General features: G+C 34.4%; 1 protein-coding gene across 16 annotated transcripts; it reads right to left on the minus strand.

Moving 5' to 3' along the window:
• Positions 1–381: 381 nt before the first annotated feature.
• Positions 382–27,642, minus strand: LOC146954776 (uncharacterized). 16 transcript variants are annotated; one of them, XM_085718497.1, is made up of 30 exons: positions 27,543–27,642; positions 26,925–26,989; positions 26,360–26,680; positions 25,861–26,021; positions 24,884–24,946; positions 24,378–24,495; positions 24,157–24,266; positions 23,971–24,063; positions 23,102–23,225; positions 21,961–22,028; positions 20,836–20,922; positions 20,438–20,590; positions 20,256–20,351; positions 20,062–20,121; positions 19,850–19,971; positions 19,682–19,769; positions 17,257–17,361; positions 17,057–17,158; positions 16,928–16,980; positions 16,766–16,829; positions 16,161–16,295; positions 15,012–15,124; positions 14,803–14,896; positions 12,909–13,128; positions 12,208–12,338; positions 9,289–9,435; positions 8,994–9,122; positions 3,021–3,119; positions 1,532–1,570; positions 382–1,099 (listed from the first exon to the last, which is right to left on the minus strand). In XM_085718497.1, the coding sequence occupies exons 3-30, from the start codon at positions 26,598–26,600 to the stop codon at positions 962–964; spliced, it is 3,153 nt and encodes a 1,050-aa protein (XP_085574623.1). In that variant the 5' UTR covers positions 26,601–26,680; positions 26,925–26,989; positions 27,543–27,642; the 3' UTR covers positions 382–961. The 16 variants fall into 16 exon arrangements, with proteins under 16 accessions (XP_085574623.1, XP_085574568.1, XP_085574596.1 ...); XM_085718442.1 differs by having other exon boundaries at positions 17,057–17,161; XM_085718470.1 differs by having other exon boundaries at positions 21,961–22,031.
• Between the last annotated feature and the right edge of the window lie 38 nt (positions 27,643–27,680).

The raw sequence follows: 27,680 nt of genomic DNA on the forward strand, positions 1-27,680 counted from the left end.
TCAAGTTGGGATTTGAGTGGAAAAAAGTTAGAAAAGATAGAGATATGGAAGGAAAAAAAAAATTGTATGTGGAAAGGAATAGATGTTCTCGTTTTAATTTTTCAAATTGATTCAATCTAATGGTGTTTTTTTTGTGCTTCACTGATGAGGGACTTAATTGAACCCTTACCTCAAAACCCACCTCTATAAATTATTACACGTTCATCACCTTTTTTAATTTGTAATCAAAAGGTCCAAAATATATTTTCAAAAACAAAAACTTTTTTTTTCTTACTTAACAATAGGTTTTGTAAAATCAAACTAATATTAATTTTAAAATTTTCCATCATTTCCCTTTTCCTCCCTTCAACAACTCCTAAATATCACAATGAAAACGTAATATCCGAAAAGCCAATGACAAAATATAACAAATTATAATATTTGTGTAAACTAAATCATCAGTGATGAAATACCTACAATTTACAAATTCCTTTCCAATTTGCTAAATTTTAATCCAACACAAATGTGGGTAAGGGGAATGAAACATTTTCCATCAAAACACCAGAGCAACATTTTACCTATGTATTTTTTTAACTTGGAATAGAAATATTCTGCCCCTAAAGACCTGCTTTTTCTATTAAAGGTATGCCATCGGAATATGGCAAAACATTTGCCATGTAATCACGCCACTGAGGCCTATGGCGGGTATCCAATCGGATATTTGGTGGTTGTCAAAAAATCCACCACGCCATTCCTCCATGGCCACCACTTAACATCGTTGATGCCAGCAAACCCTTTTAATCGAGCCAATACCCCCAAGACCGGGGAAGAAAGACCAAAATGGAAAACGGGACTATGCTAAATGTACACTTGTACAGAAATCTAAATCAAACACCCTTACAATTTATGAGGAAAGGAAAAAGCAGAAGATACAATATAGTTTCTTGCGCTAACAAAAAAAAACTGTTCAGCCAAGCAGATGTTATTTTGCACAAAACTCAGACTTAAATCTGGTCAGGTTCTGGGAGAATTTGTCCCTGTTCTTTGGGTCCAAGCTAAGTGTCACATCTTGCATAAGCTTATCAAAGCTTAGAGAAAGTCTCTGGTGTCTGTCCGGTGGCTGCACATTAATTCAAAGAAAATTAAGATTTTAAACTTGTATTACAAGTAGAATAACTAAAGAAGTAGCCATAGTACAAGACTGGTTAAGCCACCAAGACAGTTCAGGAAATTTTATTTTCATTAGTTTGAAAGCTTAAACTTCAGATTACAATGAAGGAACCATATATTTAACATAGGTAAGATTGTTGAGGCTAATACATAGTAATTTGAGAAAAAACTGAACAAATATATAAAGTCTATTTTTTGTATTGCAGTTGATTTTGTTTAATGTTATAAAATTTAGATCAATTACTGATAAATTTATCTACCAAGAGCTCATTTTGTACTTATGACCGTGTTAATATAGTTTATAGAAGCCCATAATACTTGCTAATTTATGCAATAAGACATGCCAGACAAAGCAAATTTCACATAAAGCCTAAGGACTTACATATGAAGCCAAAATTTGAGACTTGATATTTGCAAACATCTGCAAGAAAAGTAGAAAATCAACGAGTCAGTATATACCGTGGAAATCACAGGATTTGTAGGGAGTAGTAAGAAAGGATTCTCTCAATAATACTAGATTAGACAGATATGCATGCATTGATATTGAAAAAAAATGCAAAACTACAAATTACGTCAAGTACTAATGTTAACTTAAGCCCATCAAGACTCCTAACCAAGATCAAACAATGAAAAGAAAAACTCAAACAATTCCTCCTCAATGAGGAAGAAATGCTTCTTCAGGATACATTTGATATTTTGAATACATCATGTTGAGATACTGAAAAGTTGTGACTGTTTAGTTTTATCTCCACTATTTATTGTATTGATTAATCTTCCCTATTAATTGGGGATTAACTAGGAGACTCCTGCCTATATAAATGAACATTCTCCCCACATAATAGGGCAACCCGGTGCACTAATGCTCCCGCATACGCAGGGTCCGGGAAGGGGTCCCACCATTTTTGGTGTATTCTATGCAGCCTTACACTGTTTTTTACACAAGAGGCTGTTTCCAAGCTTGAACCCGTGACCTTTCAGTCACATGCAACAACTTTACCAGTTGCGCCAAGGTAACCCCTCATTCTCCCCACATAATATGATATAATAAACAACATATTTTCAGTCTTAAGACATTATAATAGTTGAATGAGATTCAAACACACACACACACACATTCATCTCAAGCTGGAGCATATAAATCATATGCACCAAATTTATTGCATATATAACTTTGAATTAGAATTAACATGATTCTAGTTTATAGAATCTGAAACTGTACGGATACTTGTGGTTTAGTCTATTTATAAATTTCCTATAAATAGAGCTTTTACCTTAGGAAACTTAAAGGCTAAGAATTGGTCCCTTTTGGGTTTGTGGCTAGGGTTCAAGAGCAAGCGGCAAGAAGAGGGAACACAGAGAAGATCATGGCTCTGGTGTTGAGTGCTTATTGTGGGGTCCTTGAACGAGAGACAAAATCACCAAAAAGTGGGAACTTTTAGGGAAACTTAAGGGCCAAGGGTTGAGAGCTTTTGGGTGAGAAACTAGGGTTGGGAAATACACTCTAAACACCTTGGGTAGACAGATTTCATTAGAGGAATGATTGAAACTTTCTCTCTTGTATTCTTGAGAGAAGGAAGAAACACGCCAAGATGGTTCACCTAGTTTTAGGTTGAATATTGTTGCTTGGATTGTTTGGTTGTTGGTTGCCATTGTTATTTGCTCCACATATCGTCTTGTTTGTTTTTGCACAAGGGTTCGAATTCACAACAATACTCTTAGAATTAGAGTTGACTCTAACTCATCTCAACCCTAGAAATCAGTCTATAAGGTGAAAATTGCCTCCCACTTTCAGGTTGTATCATGTCAAATGTGCTGTTCTTAACAAATACATTATATTAATATGGGACCTAGTTACAACAGGATAGGCATACCTCTTCACTAATTAGTATCATACTTAGAATTGCTCTACCAAGAGTCCATTGATTGCCGCGGTCCTCCAATACAACAACCTCAAATAAGGTTCTCAATATCTGAGGAAAATATGTTAAGAGACAATTAATGATTAGGACACGGTGAATAACATAAGAATGTAAGAAAAGATTTTGGAGAAACAATGTTATACAATATATATATATATATATATATATATATATATATATATATTTTAGAAATACAAAAAAAAAAAATGGTAATCCCATACGTCAACAAGAATCACAAAATTACAAGTAAAATAAAAACACAATAGCTTTGCATAATCCATCTAAATAAAATTTATAAAAATGCTACAAATATGAAACATGAAAAATTTAGGTAATCCATTAATAAAATAAGAGTCGTAAAATTGCAGAGACAGTAATTATCATGATTTGTTTCTTGATTTCCTTATTTATTTAAGATTAGGAGTCTTTTTTTTAGTAGAAGATTATGAGTCTTGTATACCTATAAATAGGGGTGAGTATTTAATCTTTATTGTATTAAGTTAATTGTTAAAGGACTAATAGTTATGGAATGCTTGAGTGAAATTCCACTCAGCTGATCTGGTTTATATACACTCTAGAGAGTAAATACAATATGGGAGTTACAAGAATATTAATCAGCTTTCTAGTTCCTAAGTACATGAATGTGATTTACTAGGCAGATAATTAACTATTGATCTTCTAGCTACATCAATAACTGTACATATTAATAAGGTATTTATTTTATAATTTCAACACTCCCCCTCAAGATGGAGCATATAGATCAAATGCTCCAAGCTTGGAACAAATACTTTGAATTCGCGGTCCCCTTAAGGATTTTGTGAAGATGTCTGCCAATTGATCGTTAGAGCTAACCGATTCGGTGATGATTTCTTTAGAAAGGACTTTCTCCCGGATGAAGTGACAATCAATCTCAATATGTTTAGTTCTTTCATGAAAGACTGGATTGGAAGCTATATGTAGGGCTGCTTGGTTATCACAACAAAGTTTCATTTGTTGAGTATCTCCAAATTTCAATTCAAGAAGAAGTTGTTTAATCCAAATGAGCTCACATGTAGCTACAGCCATAGCTCTATATTCAGCCTCTGCACTAGACCTGGCAACAACATTTTGCTTCTTGCTCTTCCATGATACAAGATTTCCTCCAATAGACACACAATACCCTGAAGTAGAACGCCTGTCGATGGGTGAACCTGCCCAATCTGCATCGCAAAATCCAACTACTTGAGTGCTTCCCTTGTCTTCATAAAGCAGTCCTTGTCCTGGTTGTTTTTTAATGTATTTCAGAATTCGAATTACTGCATCCCAATGATCTTTATGAGGGGATTGCATGAACTGACTTACCACTCCAACCGCAAAAGAAATATCTGGCCTTGTAATAGTGAGGTAGATGAGCTTTCCAACCAATCTCCGGTACCTTTCAGGATCGGAATAAGGCTCCCCTTGGTTGGGTAACAATTTTTGATTTGGATCCATAGGACTGTCAACTGGTCTACAGTCCAACATAGCAGTTTCTTTAAGTATATCTAATGCATAACTCCTTTGTGAAATGATAACCCCGTTCATTGACTGAGCAACTTCAATACCAAGAAAATATTTCAGCTTTCCTAGATCCTTGGTCTGAAAATGTCGGAATAAATGTTCCTTCAGTTGAGAAATTTTTTCTTCATCATTTCCAGTTATGACTATATCGTCTACATAAACCACCAAGTAAACACATCTATTAGGAGAGGTATGGCAATAAAACACTGAATGATCCGCTTCACTACGTTTCAATCCAAAAGCCTGAACCACTGAGCTGAATTTCCCAAACCAAGCTCGTGGGGATTGTTTGAGCCCATAGAGAGAGCGCCGCAATTTGCAAACCAACCTAGACTCCCCCTGAGCAACAAATCCAGGTGGTTGCTCCATATAAATCTCCTCTTCTAAATCTCCATGTAGAAATGCATTTTTAATATCTAATTGATACAATGGCCAATGACGGATGGCAGCTATGGCAAGAAATAAACGAACAGAAGTAATTTTTGCCACAGGAGAGAAAGTATCACCATAATCGAGGCCATAAATCTGGGTATAACCTTTGGCCACCAAACGGGCTTTGAGACGATCAATCTGTCCATTAGGTCCAACTTTAACAGCATAGACCCATCGACACCCAACAGGTTTCTTTCCTGGAGGAAGAGGGACCAAATCCCAAGTGCCATTATGCCCCAAAGCTTGCATTTCATCAATCATGGCTTGTCGCCATCCTGGATGATCAAGTGCCTCACAAACATTTTTAGGAATAGAAATAGAGGATAAAGATGCTATAAAAGAATGATAAGAAGGAGAAAGACGGTGATAACTTAAGAAATTATAAATAGGATGAGGATTTCGAGTTGACCGATTACCTTTCCTAACCGCGATCGATAAATCAGGGATTTCGTCAATCAGGTCTGTAGTAGGGTTGACGCCTGGAGTAGGACATGATTCAGTTGGTCTTTCAGTGCCTTCCAATTCGGTATTAGGAACATGTGGTCGTCGTTGGTATGTAATGAGTGGTCTATGAGATGGTGCAGGTGGAGGAATAACTGGGGTTGAATCTGTAGCTGAAACTGATTCATGAAAAGGAGAAAATGATGGACCAAAATAGGGAATTGGAAAAACTTCTTGAGTGGTGTTAGATTCAACCGATGATGGTAAAAAATATGGTTTTTCTTCGAAGAAGGTTACATCTGCTGAAACATAATAACGGTTGTGAACTGGAGAATAACAACGATAACCTTTCTGCAACCTAGAGTATCCAAGAAAAACACACTTGATTGCTCGGGGGGACAACTTATCTAAACCTGGAGAAAGATCATGAACAAAACAAGTACTTCCAAAAACACGTGGATTAATATGAAACAAAGGTTCTTTAGGAAATAAGATGGAGTGAGGAACTTTGTTATTGATAGAAGAAGAGGGCATCCGATTAATCAAAAAACAAGCGGTTAAAATTGCCTCACCCCAATGACGGACGGGTACATTTGCATGAAGTAACAATGTCCGGGCAGTCTCAACGAGATGTCTATTTTTCCTTTCAGCTATTCCATTCTGTTGAGGGGTATGAGGACAAGAAGATTGATGGAGAATTCCATGTGATGTCAAAAAAGAAGTAATAGCAGAAGAGAAATATTCTTTTGCATTATCACTTCTAAGAATACGAATTGTCTTATCAAATTGGGTTTTAATTTCATTAACAAAAGAAGTGAAGATGGACAAAATTTCAGATCGTTCTTTCATTAAGAAAACCCAAGTACATCTAGAAAATTCATCAATAAAGGTAACAAAATATCTATAACCCATAGAAGACACACGACTAGGACCCCATACATCTGAATGAATAACTGAAAAAGGTGAGTCGACACGACTTTCAACTTGTCTAACAAAAGAAGATCGAACATGTTTTCCTAATTGACAGGATTCACAAGAGAGTGTCTTTATTTTTTCAAGACCTGGAACCATTATTTTTAGTTTGGATAGGTGAGGATGTCCAAACCGTTCATGAATAAGTTTTGGTGAATTGGAGGCACTGCAAATCCAAGAAGAATCAGACTTTAGATAGTAAAGACCATGTGATTCATGTCCTACGCCAATCGTCCGACCCGTACCACGTTCCTGTATAACAAATGAGTTAGCATCAAAGGTTACTGAACAATTATGAGAACGAGTAAGTTGACTGAGAGAAACCAAATTGAAAGGGCAACCAGGTATAAACAAGACAGAACTTAAGGACAGAGAAGTAGTGGGTGACACATGACCTATACCCTTTGCTGCAACTCTAGAACCATCGGCTAGAGTAATAAAATGAGGATTTTTGTTAGGAGAGATAGATGAAAATAATGAACCATTACCAGCAATGTGATCAGAGGCACCTGAATCAATTATCCAAGAACTTTGATCATGACCAGATTGAGAAATACAAGCAGTGGAGTTATGAGCAACTACAACAGATGAGCTTGGAGATTCCTTGGCAGCTTTTAGCTGAAGGTATTCTTGATAGTCAGCTTCTGAAAATTTCATCTCTGATGTTTCAGACTTGGAAGTATTCGCAGATTTTCCAGGAAATCCATAAATAGAATAACAAGTGTCTTGTGTGTGGCCCATTCTTTTGCAATAAGAACATTGAGGTCGACCTCCTCTTCCACCTCGTCCTCCACGACTTCCACGGCCTCCTCGTCCCCCTCGGTTGGAAACCAAGGCAGAAGCTTCAACAACATCAACTGAATTTACTTCTGTTTTAGGCGAAGGGACTCGAAGGAGACGAGTTGTTAAATTTTCTAAAGAAGGAACTTCTTGTCCAGTTAGGACTTGATCACGAACATGATCAAAATCTGGGTGCATTCCTCTTAGAACCAACACCATATATAGATTATCAAGTTTTTTCTTCATTTCTTCAATTTTGTCGGCTTCCAAAGATAATTTTAACTCCTCTACCGCAGATTGAGCTTTGGAAACATAGGAAACCATGTCATGGTCTGTTTGCTTTAGAGTGGCCAATTTTTGTGCAGCATCATACAATTGTTGGATGTCATTAGCAAAGACACTTTGAGCCTTCTGCCAGAAAGAGTGGCAAGTTTTAAAGGCTCTAAAGTTCGTCAAGATGGTCGGCTCAACAGATTGCCATAGGAGAGAACAAAGCTGATAATCAAGCTTTTTCCATTCATCACGTTTTTCTGTTGAAATACTTTCTGATGATTGTTTCAGATGTTCCTCATAGCCTTGGCCAAGAAACCAAAGTTCTACAGAGGAAGACCAAGCTAAATAATTTTTTCCATTCAATTTTTCTGAAGTGATTGTTGGTGTTCCAGAGAAAGAGAAAGTAGGTCCATTATTTTTTTGAGAGCCTGAGGCCATTGTGAGAAAAGCAAGAAAGAACTAGAAACAAAGGACCCAAAAAAAAAAAAAAAAATAGATCCTGGAAACCAGAAACAGAGGACCACAAATGGAGGAGAGTGTGAGAGTGACTTTTGGACTAGTGGTACTGCAGGACCAGAGGCAGTGACCCTTCAAAGAGAACCTGCTCTAGATACCATGTTAAAGGACTAATAGTTATGGAATGCTTGAGTGAAATTCCACTCAGCTGATCTGGTTTATATACACTCTAGAGAGTAAATACAATATGGGAGTTACAAGAATATTAATCAGCTTTCTAGTTCCTAAGTACATGAATGTGATTTACTAGGCAGATAATTAACTATTGATCTTCTAGCTACATCAATAACTGTACATATTAATAAGGTATTTATTTTATAATTTCAACATTAATATCAAGTCATTGACTATCATATTACACAACTATCATATTCGAATTCCTTATCATTTCGCTTCTCCTTCAATAAGCCATAACTTCGACAAGATGGAAAAATTACATAATAGAATAACAATTTGATCAACCCTTTGATTGATAAACTAAAAGCCTGACACTGACATGGCTATAACAGAAATCAACTCTTGGGCTTCAAATCAAAATGCAAATGTATGATTCTTAGCAATGTTTCCTCATAAATATAAGCTTAAAGGTTTGTATATATTTGCGAATGATTTGACATTTGAAATAGGGAAGGTACTAGTAACGAGTATGTAATGCTATGTATATTCAGCAATAACAAGCTTAGTTATAAATAATAAATGACAAAATTGACTACAAGACATGCAATTGAGTCAATTTTTGGTGATGCTGTCTAGCACATCCCATACGCGATAGAGGTGGCAGAATTTGGCCGCAAAAGCGGCAGCTACTGCCTTATCATTAATTTGAACACTATGGTTGCAGAATAGTAGCCACCAGAAGCTCTGCACTTCCGATATAATGCACTATTGACAATCTTGCAATTGACTATTTACAAACTGTAAATTATAAGAAAATAAAGATGAATCTAAGCAGCAAGCCAACCACAGACTTACTCTAGAAAATAGCTCGGGGAACTCAGCAACCAGTCCAACTGTACTAAGAGCAACAGGTGAGGCAACCGACTCTCCAACAGTGACATGGTTGAAATAAAATGTAGCAAAGTTGTCAATAGCAGAGGCGCACTACATAAACAAAAGGAAATTCAATGCATCAAAGCAAATATATGGCATCATTAATTAAGTTTTGCTTAGTTTCCTTGTTCATGGCATAAACAAATTGACATGCACTTCATGAATTAAAAGTCGTATCGATATTCTCAAACCAAAATATGTGCAAATTTTTACAAACCTGAGATGATATTTTTTCACTCAAGTCTTTAATGCCCAACTCGAGCGAACCAACAATTAGCATTAGTGCATTTTTATCTAAATTGAGCACAAATGACAAATGGCCATTGAATAGAGTCTCCAAAAACGCAAAGTAAGACGCTGCAATCTGAAAATAGACCATCAGAGAAAAATGTTTGAGTTGAATAATATAGAATGATCAACTTGTATTTCTTCACAGTGAGGTTGTGCAAACTTATATACAAGAGAGAATCTCTGAAGAAAGGAAAAACATAAAATAAGGAAATTAAATCAATCCAAATAAATAGAGAATAATCAACACTTACATTTAAGCTGGAGCATATATATCATATGCATCTAGCTTGTTACATATATAATAAACCTGAGGCCCCCATAGAGATTTAGAGAAAACATCAGCTAACTGATCATTTTAGTTCACTGAAGTGGTTTTAATTATGTCTGTTAGAAGCATAAAAGTATCTGATGCATTAAGCATCTTAGTGTAGTTTAGTTACACTTAGTTTAAGCTTAGCATTGCAAGCTAATGACAGTTGTCAGGTTGTGTACAATTGTCATACTACCTCAAGACTCTATATATACTTTGTATCCCATGTAAATTGAACTCTAAGAAGAAATAACAAATTCAGTTACAGAGTTAGTTACAACTCTCTCTCTTCTCTCTCTCTCTCTCTGAGTTTCTCAAGCTTTTCACATTCATCAATGGTGATTCTTGTTTCTAACAATGCTAGAAAAAATCTTGACTCAGGTAAAATGACAATCAACTTCTAGGTGTTTAGTCATCTCATGAAAAACCGGATTTGAAGAAAATACAATGTCAACTGATTATCACACATAAATTCCATAAGGCCTATTCTCACAAATTTTCAACTCTTGTAATAAGCGTTTTAACCCAGTTGGAGATCATATCATACCCCAAGTTACACGATTTAAATATCTTGGGTCCATAATACAAAATGACGGAGAAATAGAAGTTGATGTAAATCATCGTATTCAAGCTGGGTGGTTGAAATGGATAAGAACCTCAAGTGTTTTATGTGATAAGAAAGTACCGCTTAAATTGAAAGGAAAATTATATCGGACAACAGTTAGACCGGCGATGTTATATGGTTCAGAGTGTTGGCGGTTAAGAACCAACATGAGAATCAAATAAGCATAGCGGAGATGAGGATGCTGTGTTGGATGAGTGGTAAGACTAGATGGGATAGGATTAAGAATTACACCGTTAGAGAGAGAATTAGGGTAGCACCTATAGTAGAAAAGATGGTAGAAAACATCCCATCATGCACATCACCTGCCCAGTCAGCATCTGAATATTCAACAATTTCGATATGACCTCTATTTGAATAAACAAGTCATTCTCCAAGTGACCCATTAATACAAGATCCGAACTACATCATTGCAATGGTTATCAAAAGGTGGATTTAGAAATTGACTCACAACACTAACAACAAACAAAACATATGGTTTTGTCATAGTGTGGTGATTCAGTTTCTCAACTAACCCTCTGTATTTGCATGGGTTCGGATATGGCTCCCGCTGCTTCTATAGAAGCTTCACATTGGGATCAATAGGAGTATCAACCAGTTTATAATCAAGCATCCTTGTTTCTTCCAAGATATCAAGAACATATTTTCTTAGAGATGGCAATATCTGCCAGTGACTTAAGCTACTTCAATCCCAAGAAAAGAACGCAATCGACCTAAATCTTTGGTATGAAATGGTTGAGTAAATGTTGCTTTAGGTCTTTAATGCCTTCTTGATCATCACAAGTAATAACAATATCATCTAAATATACCACAAGATAAATGACTTTGTTCAAAGATAAACGTCTAAAAAATACAGAATGATCTGCTTCACAATGAATCATGCCAAACTGTTGAATAACCTTGCTGAATTTTCCGAACCAAGCTCGAGGTGATTGTTTTAGACCATAAAATGTTTTTTGTAGTTTGCAAACAAGACTAGACTCGCACTGAGCTACAAAGTCAGGTGGTTGCTCCATATAAATCTCCATGCAAGAAGTCATTTTTAAGATCAAGTTGATACAAAGGCCAATGTTTCATAGCAACCATAGACAAGAAAAGACGAACAGAGGCCATCTTTACAATGTAATCCAGTTTTTCATGAGCGCAGCGAGCACATAGAAATTGATTGTCACTTTATTCGCAAGAAGATTCTTTCTGGGCAGATTGTTGCATCCTTTGTGAACTCTAGTCTACCAAGTTTCTCAATCTCGGGGGCCCAAGAATATCTTATATAATCTTCCAAGCTGGATGCATATGATATATGCACGAGTATTGGGGGGGGGGTTGAAATATTTCCCTAATTTTCTTTCCTTTACCTTAAGCAAATATTTAAGATTGTAAATTTATTAGATTCATAAAGGCTCTTACTCTTATCCCTATAGTTAAAGGATCTTGATTGTAATCCTATTAATATAAGTAGACAGGGCTGAGGGTTAATCTCAAGCAATTCTTCCCCATTTTCAAGTTAAGAGAATAAATATACAGTTTCAGTATTAAATAAATAATAACTATGATATCATGTCTATCCTAATTACCTCTCAAAAAAAATTGTCTATCCTAATTACTTTATATTCCTATGAACAAAATATATTTAGATAAATAGCAACCCATAGTTTTTAAAATAGCCTGGGCTGATTGTTTTGATTCTAAGATTGTGTGATCATGTTTCTATTTGCTCCCTTGACTTGTAAACTCCTTGAGAAAACTAGTGAAATATTTCAGATTCAACTATTACATGTAGGGTTTGATAACGAAATGTCCACGTAACTACAGTTATATCACAATTTACAACAAATAAACAAGAAACCATAGAGGAAAGCAAGTCTTTTATTAACCAACAGAATAAAGAACATGACACAAAAGTAAAGTAATACCTTCCGAAATGCAAATATATCTCCCAGAGGAATTGACAACATCAACTTTATAGTAATATCAAGGGCATCAAAGAGTGCTCTGTCACCATAAAGTTCAAATATACCGAAGTTGACAAAGTTCCCAGATAGTGCTGCGAGCAAAAAATATATATTAGACAAATAATCCTCATATGGGGTAATGAAAATAGAATGCTCTCAGTCTTGTCAAATGCAGATAGCGGAAAATAGCGGATTGTTAAACAAATAATACTATATCGTTTACTCTATTGTATTTTACTTCAAGCACAAAAAAAAAAGTACATAATGTTATAAATAAGACTGAGAATTTATAGTGCCGTCTCTAGCAATTTACATTTCAGACACTCAAGCAACTAAATTTCAATTGCTGCAATTAGACTACATGTATATCATGACAAAATTTACACAAGGATCGGGTGAAAAATCATTCCATAAGTTAAAACCAGCAAAAGATATTTAAATTATAATAGAGTAAGATGATTATGAAAAGTGGTAGAGAGATGATGTATCTGAAAAAATGAATTTAGCATTTGGTGTTTAGGTTTAAATAGCTAAGATTACATATACCAGAACCTAGATAACTTCATGTGTCTGATAGAACAGTTTATCCACTTCATCACATCCTTGATATCAAAAAAGAAAAATCTATAGAAATATAATAATATATTACAGTAAATACAAACCTTGTACAAGAATTATCATACAAATTGAAATCCCCTTGTATTTGGATGCATACATGTCTGCTTTATTAGGAAGAGAAATAATTCTTGATCCATATGCAACAATAAGTTTACTGACTTCTCGGAAAAGCAGTATGCCATTAGGGGAAGAAGAATCAAAAGCCAATCGCTGGGATTTGTTCAGGACTAGTTCAGCAACAAATTTCAACAATGGAGTTGTTACCTGCATCAAGTTATTGACATCAAACATCCCTCCAGATATGCAAACTAAAATTTAATATTCATTGAAACTTGGAAGATTTACAAGATTAGCTATTTCGACATGAACTGTTTAACGGCTACATAATATTGCCAATTCCTATTGCAATTTGGTAAAAGGTGAGCAAGGATTTGACCGAAGGGATTCCAAGTCAATGAGGTTATGCAATTCTAGTACTGGATTCATGGCATCCCCATTTCCATTTTGAGTGACATTGACCTTACCATTTTCAGTGGACCCCACAATATTTTGTGGCGGGGCACTTCTCTCCTTTGCATGCTACAAGGTAATACCTTAACCCTACTTTGCATTATAATCCTAATATTAAACCTGATTACGAGTTAACACATGATTGTCTACAAAAGATACGGGAAATATTAGGGAAGTTAATAAGATTGATGGCCACCAGGCAGATATCAAAAGTATATCAAAGTTTCTCGCTAGTCCAACCTAGATAGCAAATTCTGGACAATAGCACACAGTGGCCTACCTCGAAAACAAGTTTAGAGGTATAGCCCATTGTAGGATGGCTGCAATTTGAATATGTTTATACATATTCAATTATTATTATTAATAATACAACATACATCGAAATAGTTTTATACTATGTATATACAATTATTTTTTATAAAATAAATATTTATGAATACCAAATGTCAACACACACACACACATATTCAATTATTACTAATAATACAACATACATCGAAATAGATATATGGGATGTATCAAATGAGAGGTGTTATTGTGAGAGGGTGAGAGCAGTAAATAATAGACATCCGATTAGAATAAAGATTTATTTTGTTCCTATTGTGGTGAAATTGTTCCTATAATCCTATTATAATGGGATGGAATTGATTTTTTAATAAAAAAATTAAATAATATTAATATTCTATAAAAAGATAAAATTTGTAACTAGAATAATTAAATAAGGGTATAACTGGAAGACAAAAAGCCAGCCCAGAATCATGTATCCTATTATTATTATTGTCATGTATCCCTCAAGGTCTCAGGACCCAAGCTTCTATGGAGGAGTAGCTTGAAACCTTGAGGAGGAGCACACTCTAAGGACCCAAGCTAACACAACCAGACCAACCCAAGTGGGTTATTATTATTATTATTATTATTTGTAAATCACACCTGTACGATTATTATCAAGAAATAATTTTCAGTAATTTCCATTCAAGTGTCTCCCATTGTTTTCACTTTTTAGCAACTATCTATTTGATCAACTTTTCCTATTGAAACCATAATTTCTGTTCTCACCTAACTAAACCACCTACTGCCAATTTATCAACAAAAAAAATGGGAAAGTAAAATGGGAGAAGTACAAACTACATACCTAAAAAAAATACCTTCATTATGTACTCATTAGAGTAGGAATCTCAACTTTAATTCAAAAATTAGTTGTAGTCATATTTTAAATGCAAAAAATTGGTCATGATTGATAACGCAAGACAGTTTGTTAAGGGAAAACTAAATACCAGACTCACCCAAAAAAACAAAAAGGTATAATGATGCAATGAAAAATTATACAAAATAAAGGCAAATTAAGGTAAATGATATTATTCCTTGAATTGCATTGGTTACTTTGTGATCACCCAAAAACCATCATCAACTAAAAAATATGTAGCATACCTCTGGAATATCAGCATAATGTACAAGGCCTTTGAGAAGAATGGGCATGTGTGCAGGATAAAGCCAATCAAAGAGGAATCCATATGTTCTACGACTGTTAAAATGCAATCCAAAGAAACCAAAAGGAACTAATATTTTAAGAACAAAGAGAAAGGGAAAAAGCAATAAACGAACAAGGCCTCAGAAAATAAAACAGAATTTCTACCAACCTATTAGTTGCCATTGCGATTCCACGAAGATCACGCATCAACCCAATAAATGCATATTTCACTGCATCTGATTGGAACAATGCATCAGGTGTTGAATTCAATCTACCAAAAACCTAACAAAGAAAAACCATCAATCAGAATGCAACAAATAAATGAATAAATCAGCAGGATAAATCAATCAATAAAAAACTGGCAATGCTAAACTGTAAACTGCATACATTTTGCTGGACATATTTTACATGAATAAACAAGTTAGGTATACGATGGTGCCACGAAATGTAATAGGATCCATGATTTGAAAAGCCCACTTGGAGATGGAGATGCTGAGTTGGCAAGTTAGTTAGAGTGGGAGGTAAAATACACGTAAAAGGGGTATATGAGAGGGGGAAATGAATTATTCATGGCTTTGGGTTTACTTAGGCTTTGAACTTGGGCAGAAAGAAATCTAAATTCCTCTGAGGAGCATTGCTTTGGGGTTACAGGAGAGATCCTCTAGTAATACATTTCCTTATCTTTCAATCAATAATATAGTATTTTCTTTCATTTGTATTTGAGTTCATAACAATTGGTTCATAGCAATTACCTCTCTCTCACACAACTCATATACCCCTTTCACGTGTATTTTCCCTCCCACTCAACTAATTTGCCAACTCAGCACTTCCCTCTCTAATTGGGTTTTTCTAATCATTGATCCTATCAACATGCATCAATTGTTACATAAGAATCTCAAGATGTCAAACCAATCAATAAAAGGATTAAGTTTTTCTGATCATGGATCCTATCAACATGTATCAATTGTTACATAAGAATCTGAAGATGTCAAACCAATCAATGAAAGGATTAACTAGACAATACTTTAAGTTTGAGGAGTTAAACGTATTAGAAGCAGTTATTCACAAATGGCCCATAGTTGAAGGGATGCACTAGTGTGTGTATTTTGATTAATTAGTTGTCCAAAGACTTCAACAATGTCTTGTGTAAGGAAATAAAAAAATTACATGCACGGAAATCAGATGAACAACTTTCCAGAAGATTCATACAGTCGACTCAATTCCATAAAAAGGATATGAAGAAAAGGTAAAATTACATCTTTTAAAATTCAACATTGCACTTTCTATTGAATTGTAATGGTAAACAAAAACTACCAACCTGTAGGAAAGGTTCCATTGAAGATTTGAATTTCAATTGGCTATCTTCCATGAACACTAACATGCCAATAGTATAATACAGTGTTGTTCTGCTGCGGAAACATTCCCAATTTTCTAAAAAAGGGAATTGTTCCCTCTGAAAAAGAGAAAGAAAAGTTTCCCTTAGAACTTCGATGATATAAACAAGCATGGAAGTTAACATAAATCAAGAAATCAAGTTCCCTTAAATCAGTGCTTTGTATTTCTATCACATCATTATGCACAAAATCATATATAGTGTATTTATTCTCTCTTTTTTTTATTCCTTGTACGGTATAACTTTAATATATATGCAGTACAAAGGAGATCAAAAGTGTATCTCATATTTAATGGTTAGAAGTAACTCACATTCTATGATATAAACAAGCATGCAAGTAAACATAAATCAAGAAATCAAGTTCCCTTAAATCAGTGCTTTGTATTTCTATCACAACATTATGCACAAAATCATATATAGTGTATTTATTCTCTCTTTTTTTTATTCCTTGTACCGTATAACTTTAATATATATGCAGTACAAAGGAGATCAAAAGTGTATCTCATATTTAATGGTTAGAAGTAACTCACATTCTGATTCAAAATTATGTGCTTAACAGTATCCAACTTAAGAAGCAGCTTTCCCGTCATATATCTACAGAAACAAAATCCGTATCAAATCAAATAGACAACATCCAAAAATGTAAATAATAAATGATAATACTCCAAGGAAGTTGAGACAACCAGACTAACCCCGATGCCATTTCCAGGAAGAGAGTTAATGTATGATCAATAACCTCTTTGCACTGCAAATAAAGTTTCCATGTTATGAATTCAATATTAACAGTAATGGGAAGGATGACTGAAATCTAAAATCACCACCTTTGTGTAATACTTGAGATTAGTAGCAATCTTTCCTACAATAACATTCATCAGTAGAAGATGATCATGGAGTCCAAGAAGTTCAGATAGCCGGGTGTATAACTGCTGCAATTGCCATCCAAAATCGCAAGAAAATACAATGGTTAAACTCTCTAAAGAATATAAGAAAATTGAAAGAAAAATATCTCCCAAAGCATTACCTTGGAAGAAAAAACAGCCTGGTCACCAATATAACACCTTCTAAGATGTTGTAAAAAGGTTAGTATAGCTCGATCAAGTCTTTGCTTGCTCACGTCTCCATACCTCTAAATTTATCCAACAGTAGGAAGAAATATCAAAACACAAAGCTAAGGAATAGGAACAGACTTTAGTACTTCAAGAAGAAAGCCATAGAGATACTTTAAAATCAAAGGTAGTTATAACTTCATGATATATCATCAATAAAAGATTTAACGAAAAATAATAAAATGCACAATTGAGAAGCAGGTGAAAGGTGTATTATTTAAATTCTTGACCAACTTTGTGAAATGGTTCACATCAGGGCAAAAATATAATTCAAAATCATCAAATGGACGTGGACATGGACAAGTATTGTATCATAGAGATACTTTAACTACAATATATTAATTTCCAACCAAAGGAACATAGGTCAATTTGAAAAGTGGATAAAGCTGCTTGCAAGTAACTTCATCATAAAAAAGATGCAAAAATGGGATTATGCAAGCCTAAAATAGAATAGGACTCGATGAAAGAAAAGCTCATCAGTAGGTTAATAAATGGGGAGAAAATCATGCAAACACCTCGGTAATGGGCTAAATGAGTTGAGCTACTCATGAGTTTAACTAGTTAAGCACTTATTCAATATGGTTTGGTTCATCAAACAAATTAGCTCGAGTTCAAAGTTAGGTTCAAATATTTAAATGAGGCAAGCTCAAACTTCGTAGGCTTGACGCTAATAGATCACAAATAGCTTTTTTTTATAACTATTATCAAAAGAATTGCAACTTTGTTTAATATTGAATTATTATTTTACACTATGAAAGAAAAGCTCATCAATAGGTTAATAAATGGGGAGAAAATCATGCAAACACCTTGGTAGCAGTCTAAATGAGTTGAGCTACTCATGAGCTTAACTAGTTAAGCACTTATTCAATGTGGTTTGGTTCATCAAACAAATTAGCTCGAGTTCAAAGTTAGGTTCAAATATTTAAATGAGGCAAGCTCAAACTTCGTAGGCTTGACATTAATAGATCACAAATAGCTTTTCTATATAACTGCTTACCTATAAAGATGGACATGCTAACTATGTTGGCACCTCAAACTCTAACAATCATTAGCGTACCTAAGTATATTTAAGAAAAGAAATGATTGCAACAAAGAAACGCAATAGGGGAAGACCATGCCTATTATGGGACATTAATAGATCACAAATAGCTTTTCTATATAACTGCTTACCTATAAAGATGGACATGCTAACTATGTTGGCACCTCAAACTCTAACAATCATTAGCGTACCTAAGTATATTTAAGAAAAGAAATGATTGCAACAAAGAAACGCAATAGGGGAAGACCATGCCTATTATGGTAAAAGTCTTCACTAATGAAAGAGGGAATCAAATCCCACCAAGCATAGCAATCACCGCTAGCCCAATAAGAAACTAATTTGTAACCAAAAGAATTTCCCTCCCTAAAAATATGAGAAACTGTAAAGTACCTGCTCTTAGTGAGAGACACATTTATGTTGGGAGAGTTTGTAAACTGTTGTCTATGTATATTGTGTATAGGCTAACCATAATTATGCTATAACGGTAATTGTAGTAAACTTTGATCTATGTGTTTATTACTTTTCATCTATATGGAAACCTCGTTATGTAGTTTGGAATGGATTGCACTATATACCTTTCTTTTTGTTAATCAACACGGTATACAGAGCCTCAAAACTTTGTAACCCTCCATTGTGTATACTTGGAGTCTCACTCAGGAAATCTTATTCTGTGGGTTAGCCATCTAAACACTATCATTACATCATGCCTGAAAAGTCCGATCCTTACCGCCACAACAAAACTTTCCAATGAACTTTTCCTCTAAAATCATAGCTTTCACAACCTTATAGTAAGGCAGACCCTGAATCTATGCAAATTTATGAGTCTACCAGAGTTCTCACAAATGATTGTATAAGCTAGTTACTTGATTTTGATGCCTACAGTCATAATCCTGGATGATTCTGAGGCAACTCGAGGGGTTGACGACCATGGTCACCCCAATGAGGCAGACACAATCAAACGGGCTTTACGAATAATTACTCAAGCATACTGCAGAAATATAACATGAAAGGATAACCCAATACTGTGTGGATAAATTAGGAATGTTATCATTTTATTGGTTTATAGGAAGATGGAATCCTGGAATTAATGTAATAATTATTGTTTCCCTTTAATCCTTCCTTTCTTATTTTCCAGGATTCTAATTCCCTTTGATTAAGCGATTTTTCTTGGTTAGTAAGACAAAAAAAAGCATATACCACAGGAAAGATCGTGCAGCTTTTCAAATATTTTAAGATACACTAAATTTTATCCTTGAAAATTTATATACCTTTTTATTGAAAAAGCTTGAAAATTTATATACCTTATTGTGAACTCCAGCGTCAGTAATATTTATCAATTGCAGAACACATGCTGAAATCTCCGCATCAAGTACCTCATGTGATTCTCCACTGTAATATAGAAATCATAGATAACTCAACACTTAATTTCCCGAAAGTGCTTAGTTTTCACTAACTGTTTAAGCAATTACCTAAAACCAGACATCTGCTTTGTCTTGAGTATTGCAGCAACTATGTGTGTGAACCAAGCAAGTTTGGTTTCTGTTACAGAAAGTTCATAACTATTCATGGGGATTGGAAGATTTGCTTCCTTCTACACATATTTAAAATAAATATACCAAAATTAGCCAATTGTACAATAAAACTTTAAAGACTTTATGAAAAACAACCACTGAAAGAATACCATATAGCTTTGTATGATAGGCTCCACTATCTTCATTAAATACGAACTGCAACTGTCATACTGAAATTCAACGAATCAATAAAGAACTCAATAGTAAAGATAGTTATTCAAAGCATAAACTCCATGATATTCAAAAATATAATTTTGTACATACGATAACATGAAACTCAGGAAAAGAATCAAAAAGCATCAACCTGAAATCTACAGAGGTAAGGAAAAAATTCAAGCTGATCTTGAAGCACTTCGACATTGTCAAGTGGGTCTTCACCAAGTTCATCAGATAGTTCAGACTGCAATAAACCGATGATTTAAGGTCAAAGTGAGAAAAAATACTTCACTCGCATGCCTATCTGTAAAAGAGTATAAAACACCTGACCTGCAATGAATCAAATCTCGACGATACAAAACATTCTATAATTTTAGGGACATATTCCTCTAGCAGGTTAGGCTTGTCACTCTTGAGATATCGCACAGACGTCGCTGATTTAGACCATAAATTTAGAAGGTAGTAAACACTGCTTCCAGCCCACTGAAAAAAAGAAGAAAAAAAAACACAATTATTAAGTAAACTGTTAGTTGAAACTACGAAAACAATACAGTGGGCATCCTAAAGATGAGAAAATAAAGAAAAAAAGAAAATGAAAAAAGAAATTTATATCAGTTTATGACACCCTGCAATCATTTAGAATGTCTGACATACAGCCCTCTCTTTCACCAAACAAAATGTATATTCGGTGGCCCTAGGGAACATGTTAAATGGTCATAGAAGCATACCTGCCAAGACTGCAAAGATTTTAATGTAAACTCTGCTACTAAGCGTATCCAATCACTATAGCCTTCAGCATTCACAAGTTCTGATAACTACAGCAGAAATAAATAGATAAATAAATAAGGAAGAACTAAGAGAATGTCTTCATTTTAAAAGGTAACTAGACGAGTCAGTATTCATAACCAAAAGATTATGGTCAAATTATTTGTGTATACTAAAGTGAACTAAATCAAGCAAGATAGATTAGGAAGTCGGAAGTGAAGACAAGAACGGGTCACCACGACGGTTTCCATAACCTACTTTCCTGATCGATGAGCAAAGTTTATTGAAGAACAAGGTAACAGAAATACAATATGGGAAAGTGTCAAATATATTAAAAATATTTTAAAGCATCTTGACGTAGCTTAGAATAATTTGGAGTATCTTAGATTATCTTAGCATTGGTCCATATAAATATGCAATTTTTTCCTTTAGTCTCTGTTAAACTATTTTTGTTTTTAATCCTTGCAAATATACCACTTTTTGCTCTTAGTCATTGTTAACTTATTTTAGTCCATGTAAAATTTTAGTCCATGTAAAATTTGTTCATGTTGGAATTGGTCCCTGTAATATGTGTGTAATATTCATTTTAGTCCTTATGTAGCCCATATTGGAGGGATATTGTAGGGATCAATTCCAACATAAACAAACATTTCAGGGAAAACAAAGACCAAAAACAAAACGTGATATATTTGCAACGACTATGAACATAAACAAAATGTAGTATATTTGTAGAGACCAAAAACATATTTCAACCTAAGATACTGTTAATACTATTAGCATCCTTGAGATATTATCCAAATTGTATTTTACGGGATTCTTTCCTTGTTTCCTTTCTTAGTTCATTCTATTTCCAAATCTTGCGGAATTGGTTAGGCCAGCCACCAGTAAATATGTTGTGCTTTAGCCTCATTCTAATATAGTGAATATACAATATATTCAGCTCAAGTGTGATACTTACTTTAGTAAGTCTCAAAGGGTGCATATATTGTTAAAAAAGTTTAGAAAAAAAAATCATGTCTACAATTAAAGGAAACAGGGATAAAGATTAGCCGAGATACAGAAAGAACCGGTAAGAGCATTTGACTCACCTGATAATTTATTTTAAAGCGGCCAAGAAGCCGACAAAATGCATGATAGTTATCATGATCAGCAAGACCTGCTTTACAATGAATTAAAGCATCGGTTATGTACTAAAAAATGTGTATGTACACAACAAGTCCAAAAATTAGCAACATTCCAAGTCTTTTCTTTGAACTGTAAAATAAATTAGGCTTAAGTATATTTATAGTCCTTGGAAATGCGTCTGTTTTTAATCCCTACAAAAAAAATTAAATTTTCCATCCCAAGTTTTATCATCTTAACACTTTTCATTCCAAAAGGACTATGGTGATGTGGCAAACAGATTGCCACATGCCTTCGAGAGTCTAGACACTCATCCTACATGGTGTTGCAAATCATAACTCCCCACCCACCAACTCCATCACAGCACATTCCCAGCAACCTGTTTTAGCACAAAAACAACGGTTAACCAATTTGCTGAATTGCTGCGGAATGTCTGTAGGATTGGAGAGCCATCACAGAAAGTTAATGATGATGTGATTCTGAGACTTGAAACTCTTGGGATATATGGAGATGAATCAAAGCCATGACCTGTGCTCGCTTCTCAAACAGTGGAAGCAAAACCCTGACATTTAATTCAGTGATTGAGAAATCATTCATTGATGTCACCGTTTTGGGAGAATTTTCCTAAAATCAACGGCTAGGGCTGCGCCCTTTCTTTTTGGGGTTTTGGGAAGCATGGTAGATGATATGTAGTGTTACGTTGGATTAATATTGTGGAAATGACATCGTCATCTTTGACATATCATCTATTAACAGAAGTGATGTAACAGCAAGGTTGGGAAATGCCAACAGTGATGAATCAAAGATGGAAAATTGATAAAAACAATTAGGGACTAAAAATGAAGGGACTTAAATTTCCATGAACTAAAACATAATTAGGAAATAAATCAATCCCAATGATGACATTTATATGGCTATTTTCACTTGTATAATGAATGTGTAGTGACCACATACGTTCTAACACTGATATACTGCTGTTTCTATATGGAATTGTGTATTTAGCCTTTCTGGAGCATAATTGGTGTTTCCTCCTAGATCCCTAGACCAATTTAGATAGGGATATATATGTGCATGGGCACAATATGCAGGAGACAAAATAAGTTTTACCTATTCCAGTTTGTAAAATTTCTTTGGTGCCCTGCATTAAGTGTGACAAAAACTTCAATCTGGCAGCATCATCCGAAAACAAAGATCGTCTAGAAGAAGCTAGGCGCACTAAGCACTCCAATGCCTACATGTTATCAAAAAAATAATGTCAAAAAATCATAATACACAGAAGTTTCTTTACATATGAATGGATAAAGCAGACTACCATATTTAAATTTAGAATTTTGCTATGAAGGTAGAAATCAAGAAACAAAGGCCCCTGTTAGAGTTCTTTGGAAGAACACTAGTAGAAAGGGAGTTTATTCGTCCCTGCAGTTTATTGATTGAAAAAGGTAAAGGGAAATCAAGAGAGAATACTCTCCTTCAATGGAATTTCCGGTCAAAACTACAATTGCCAAAAAGATCCGTGAAAGAGAGAGAGGAAGTATTGTATATAGACACTCCTACACAATAGGGCCCAAAGATCCAAAACAAAAAATATCCTAAAAAATAAACTAACTTATTACAAAACAAACTAACAGAATCCCTAATTATCCTAAACCCTAATAGTCTGATAGAATCTGGTACCAAACATGGAGATTTAATAATAATAATAATAATTAACTTTTATTGTTGATAGAATAGGATTACACAATAAATTCCCAAGAAATTTGAGAGCCTTGGTTCTCTCCCCTCCAAGAATTCGAGAGCTTGGTTTCTCCCTCTCAAATAATCACTTTCTTGTAAGTAAATTTATCGAAATCAAACAATAGTAAGAATAAAAATAAATCTAGACAGGTCTTTCAGACAGCATTTACAAAATAATGTATTCAATAAAATTTCCTAGAAGGCATTGACTCTAGTATCATAGTAAACTAACAGAAACAAACCTCTTTTGAAAATGGTTGATTCATTGTATAATAATCAAAAAATATCTGCAATGTTGAGGAATCCTCAATTACAGGTTTCCAAGTTGATGGAACCTGTACAAACAATTTGAATTGCAAATCAAGAACTGCAAACCAGGCGGAAGTAAAAAAAGACAACCATCTATTAACGAAGGAATATACATATACCTGAACAGTACCAATCTCATCTGAGCTTTCATCATATGCTGTCCCCATAAAATCAAATGATAGGCAACTGAGGGAAAGCATAAGAGACAGTTCCTGCAACTTGCTCCCAGCTAAAAGTTTTACATAAAGCACAATTCCAAAATTCAGAGCATGAATCAGTGTTATTACTCCAAAAAATGAATGCATGCATGTATGACCATCATATCAAATATTCAATATACCATCTGCTTTTAACTTGAAAAGAGAAGTTAATGATATCTGGAATATCAGAAAAAGGGATTGATCCCTAAAAGAGCTCGCAATCCTACGTTGACGAGTAGCATGTAATCCAATAGTGTGCTGAAAATGAAGAACACAGAAATGGATAAGTAACAACGACACAACAAAATCATCAGCTAAATAAAGGTACACAAGTTCAAAACAAATATAACATGCGGTAGGTCACCAAAGTAACATTAAGAACAAATATGACATGTGGTTATCATTCTCTGGTTGAACATATCAATAACATCACTAATCAATAGAACCCTTCATAAGAACAGATTTTACGGCTTTCCTTTTATTAGCTAAGCCAATAAAATCCAAATTACCTATATACAAATTAATTATTTGAATATTATTCGGAAACCTGTTCTTTTCAACTGATATATAGCAAGTGCGCTGTGTCTTTGTATAGCCTGATATTAAATGATAACTGTTTGTTAAAGCATTAAATATTGACACAAACCTGATTTATCTCGGAAACAAGCTGACTCAATATCCTCAAACCTATAGCATAATGACATTGTGCCTGCCAAAAGCATTGACTATGTGAGATTAAAATTTAATGCAATTATAAGTGTAATAATACAAATAGAGAAGAATTACAAAAGATGGGGAAAACCAATCAAAAGAACATAAAACAGAACAAAACAATTTAGAATAAAATAATCCCAAAATCCTAAAGCACCATATGCCAGAAACAAAAAAGAAACTATGGAATACATGTCCAGGATTCAAAAAATATTCCTAATAGGCGGCAGTTAGTAGAACTTCCTTCTATCAACATTGAACTCTCTGCATTGCCAGAAAACAAAACCACACTACCAAAATAAACTAAGCACATCTTGGCCAAATACCTATATGAAGTAAATGAGCATCAAAAGTATGTAGATAATGTTTGACTCTATGAAATTAAATGTTTGGCTTTTCGGGGAAAATTATGATCATAAGCCAATATCCTTTGTATAAACATGGTGTTGCAGCCTATAGCGGAAGTATGGCGGATATAATGGGTGTTGCGGCCTATGGTGGCTGCCACAAAACCAGCCATGGCCCACCATAGCGGAAATTTGACAACAATGGATAATATTGGGTGTGACCCAATTCTTCTAATCATTTCAACATATATTCGAAGAAGTAAAGAAGGTAAGCTAAAGTTTTGTGGTGGCAAAGTGCAATGTTTTTAAACTTTGCAGCATTTAGGTGAACTATACGGCATCTAAAATCAACAGTCAGACTCAGAGATTTTCAGAAAAAAGAGAAACAATAAACCAAAAGCATTCGTTAAGAACTAACATAATGTAGCCATTAATGTATGAAATATGGTATAAAAGTCATTTATATGCTGAGTAAATGCAATGTACTAAAATAAAATGGCTGTAAAATATAGAAAGTGGCCTGTTCACATAGACGTAGCTCTCTTATAAACATATGCCATGTCACCTGACTCAAGAAGTTCGTTGCCTCTTTAACAACCTCCCAGAATCTTTCATCATCTAGCCACCCAAACTTTGTAAGACGACATAAAAGTTGAATCAACGATCCAAGCACAAAGGGCTCCAGCTCAGGTCCTCTGCTGGCCAGATAGTTTATGAGATAGTTTCCTTCAGAAAAATTGCAGTTTGATCAATATGGGTAAAAAGAAAATAGCAACTGAAGCAACTATAAGTTTAAAAAATGACAGCAATACAATCCAAAATTATGAATATAAATTTTACAAAAAGAACCTGAAAAGAAAATAGGAGAAATTTCCCTAGGAGGTTAATTCAAGAAATGAGAGGATAATATATGCAAAATCATGTGGCATCAACTAGACTACTAATATTGACTGTGTCTAATTATGCAGAAATCACACTCAGTAAAACCAGGTTAGGAAAATGGACAAATAAATCCCCTAAAATATTCCTAGTTATATTGATATGAAAGCAAGCAAAAATATTACGAATATCAATCCGGAGCTGTAACGGAAGGTTCTTCTCTGTGACTTGCTTCAACAAGCTCGAACTAGCCAACATCAATGCATATGGAGAGGAGGTGTTATCGAGAACATATTGGCACTGTGAAATGTAGTCAGCATTTGAGGAGAAGCATTTGAGGGTACTTTCAGCATGTGCTCGCTCAACGGAATCCTGCGAGTTATAAAGCCTCTCGCACAATGCTTCCAGTTGAGCTAAAGTCTCCATTCTTCACTGCTTAGGAAGTGTATCCAAGAATTCAGACGAAGTCAATTCTTCTCGATTTTCCACGCATAAACAATAAAAATCTACAAGGTTTCATGTGAATTGAAGAATACATTTAGAGGTGGAAACACAAAAGAAAAGTAACATAAAGTCAGTGAAAACAAAAGCAATATATCGAAAGCATGAGCTCTTTCGATGCAAATGATCGGACAACATTGAAGTAAATGAAATTGGATCCATAAAAATAAAAATATTAAATGTTTACAGATTTACAAGATAATATTTCAAGTCTGAAACTGTTTGAATTACAAGAATAGTCTAAAATACAAAGATAGGTGAGCATAAAAGGATGATCACGAGCAAATCCAGCCACTGGTCCAAGAAAAATGATCCTGGGAGAAGAAAGAATACGTCAAAATACGAATCATTCATACATAATATAGAACCATCAACTAAAGTAAATAAAACAGGTATTGTTCACGAGTCACGACACGAAAAAAAACAACTGTGATTCTAATAACATTGGCATTTATGAGTAGCATTCATCCATGATCCATCCCATGAAGGAAGACATTGAAAGAAACAGCGATATCGAATATAGTAGAAAGATAATTAATGAGTGATTGAAGTTGTTGTCCTAACATGATAATTTATTGAAGAAATCTAAGTATAAAATTCTACAATGAATGAATATTGAAGTTGAAAATTGAGCAAACATGTTAGGGTTTTGTAAAACCTAGTTATGTTTGGATTGAAGTTTATGACTACAGAAATTAATTAATTAATTAATCTACCCTAGAATGAATGAATCAATCAAAGTTCATAAAATTTGAACACTCACGTATGAAAAATGAAGAAGATTAATGTTGATGATGAATTACAAAATACAATACAATACAATAGAATGATATGAAGCATAAATAAATAAGATGAATGAGTTCTTACAGTTACAGATAGCAAGCTGAAGCAACAATGGCGAAACTTTCAGGACTAAGGAAGGTGTGTGTGGTTGTTTTCTCTCTCTCTCACTAATTTCATTTCATTTGTAGGCTACGGGTGGAAACGGGTCCGTTTTGTCTACAG

The sequence above is a fragment of the Medicago sativa genome, chromosome 1 (genome assembly GCF_051527215.1).
Source record: "Medicago sativa cultivar Bolivia chromosome 1, Bolivia_mono, whole genome shotgun sequence".
In the NCBI taxonomy this organism is placed as follows: Eukaryota; Viridiplantae; Streptophyta; class Magnoliopsida; order Fabales; family Fabaceae; genus Medicago; species Medicago sativa.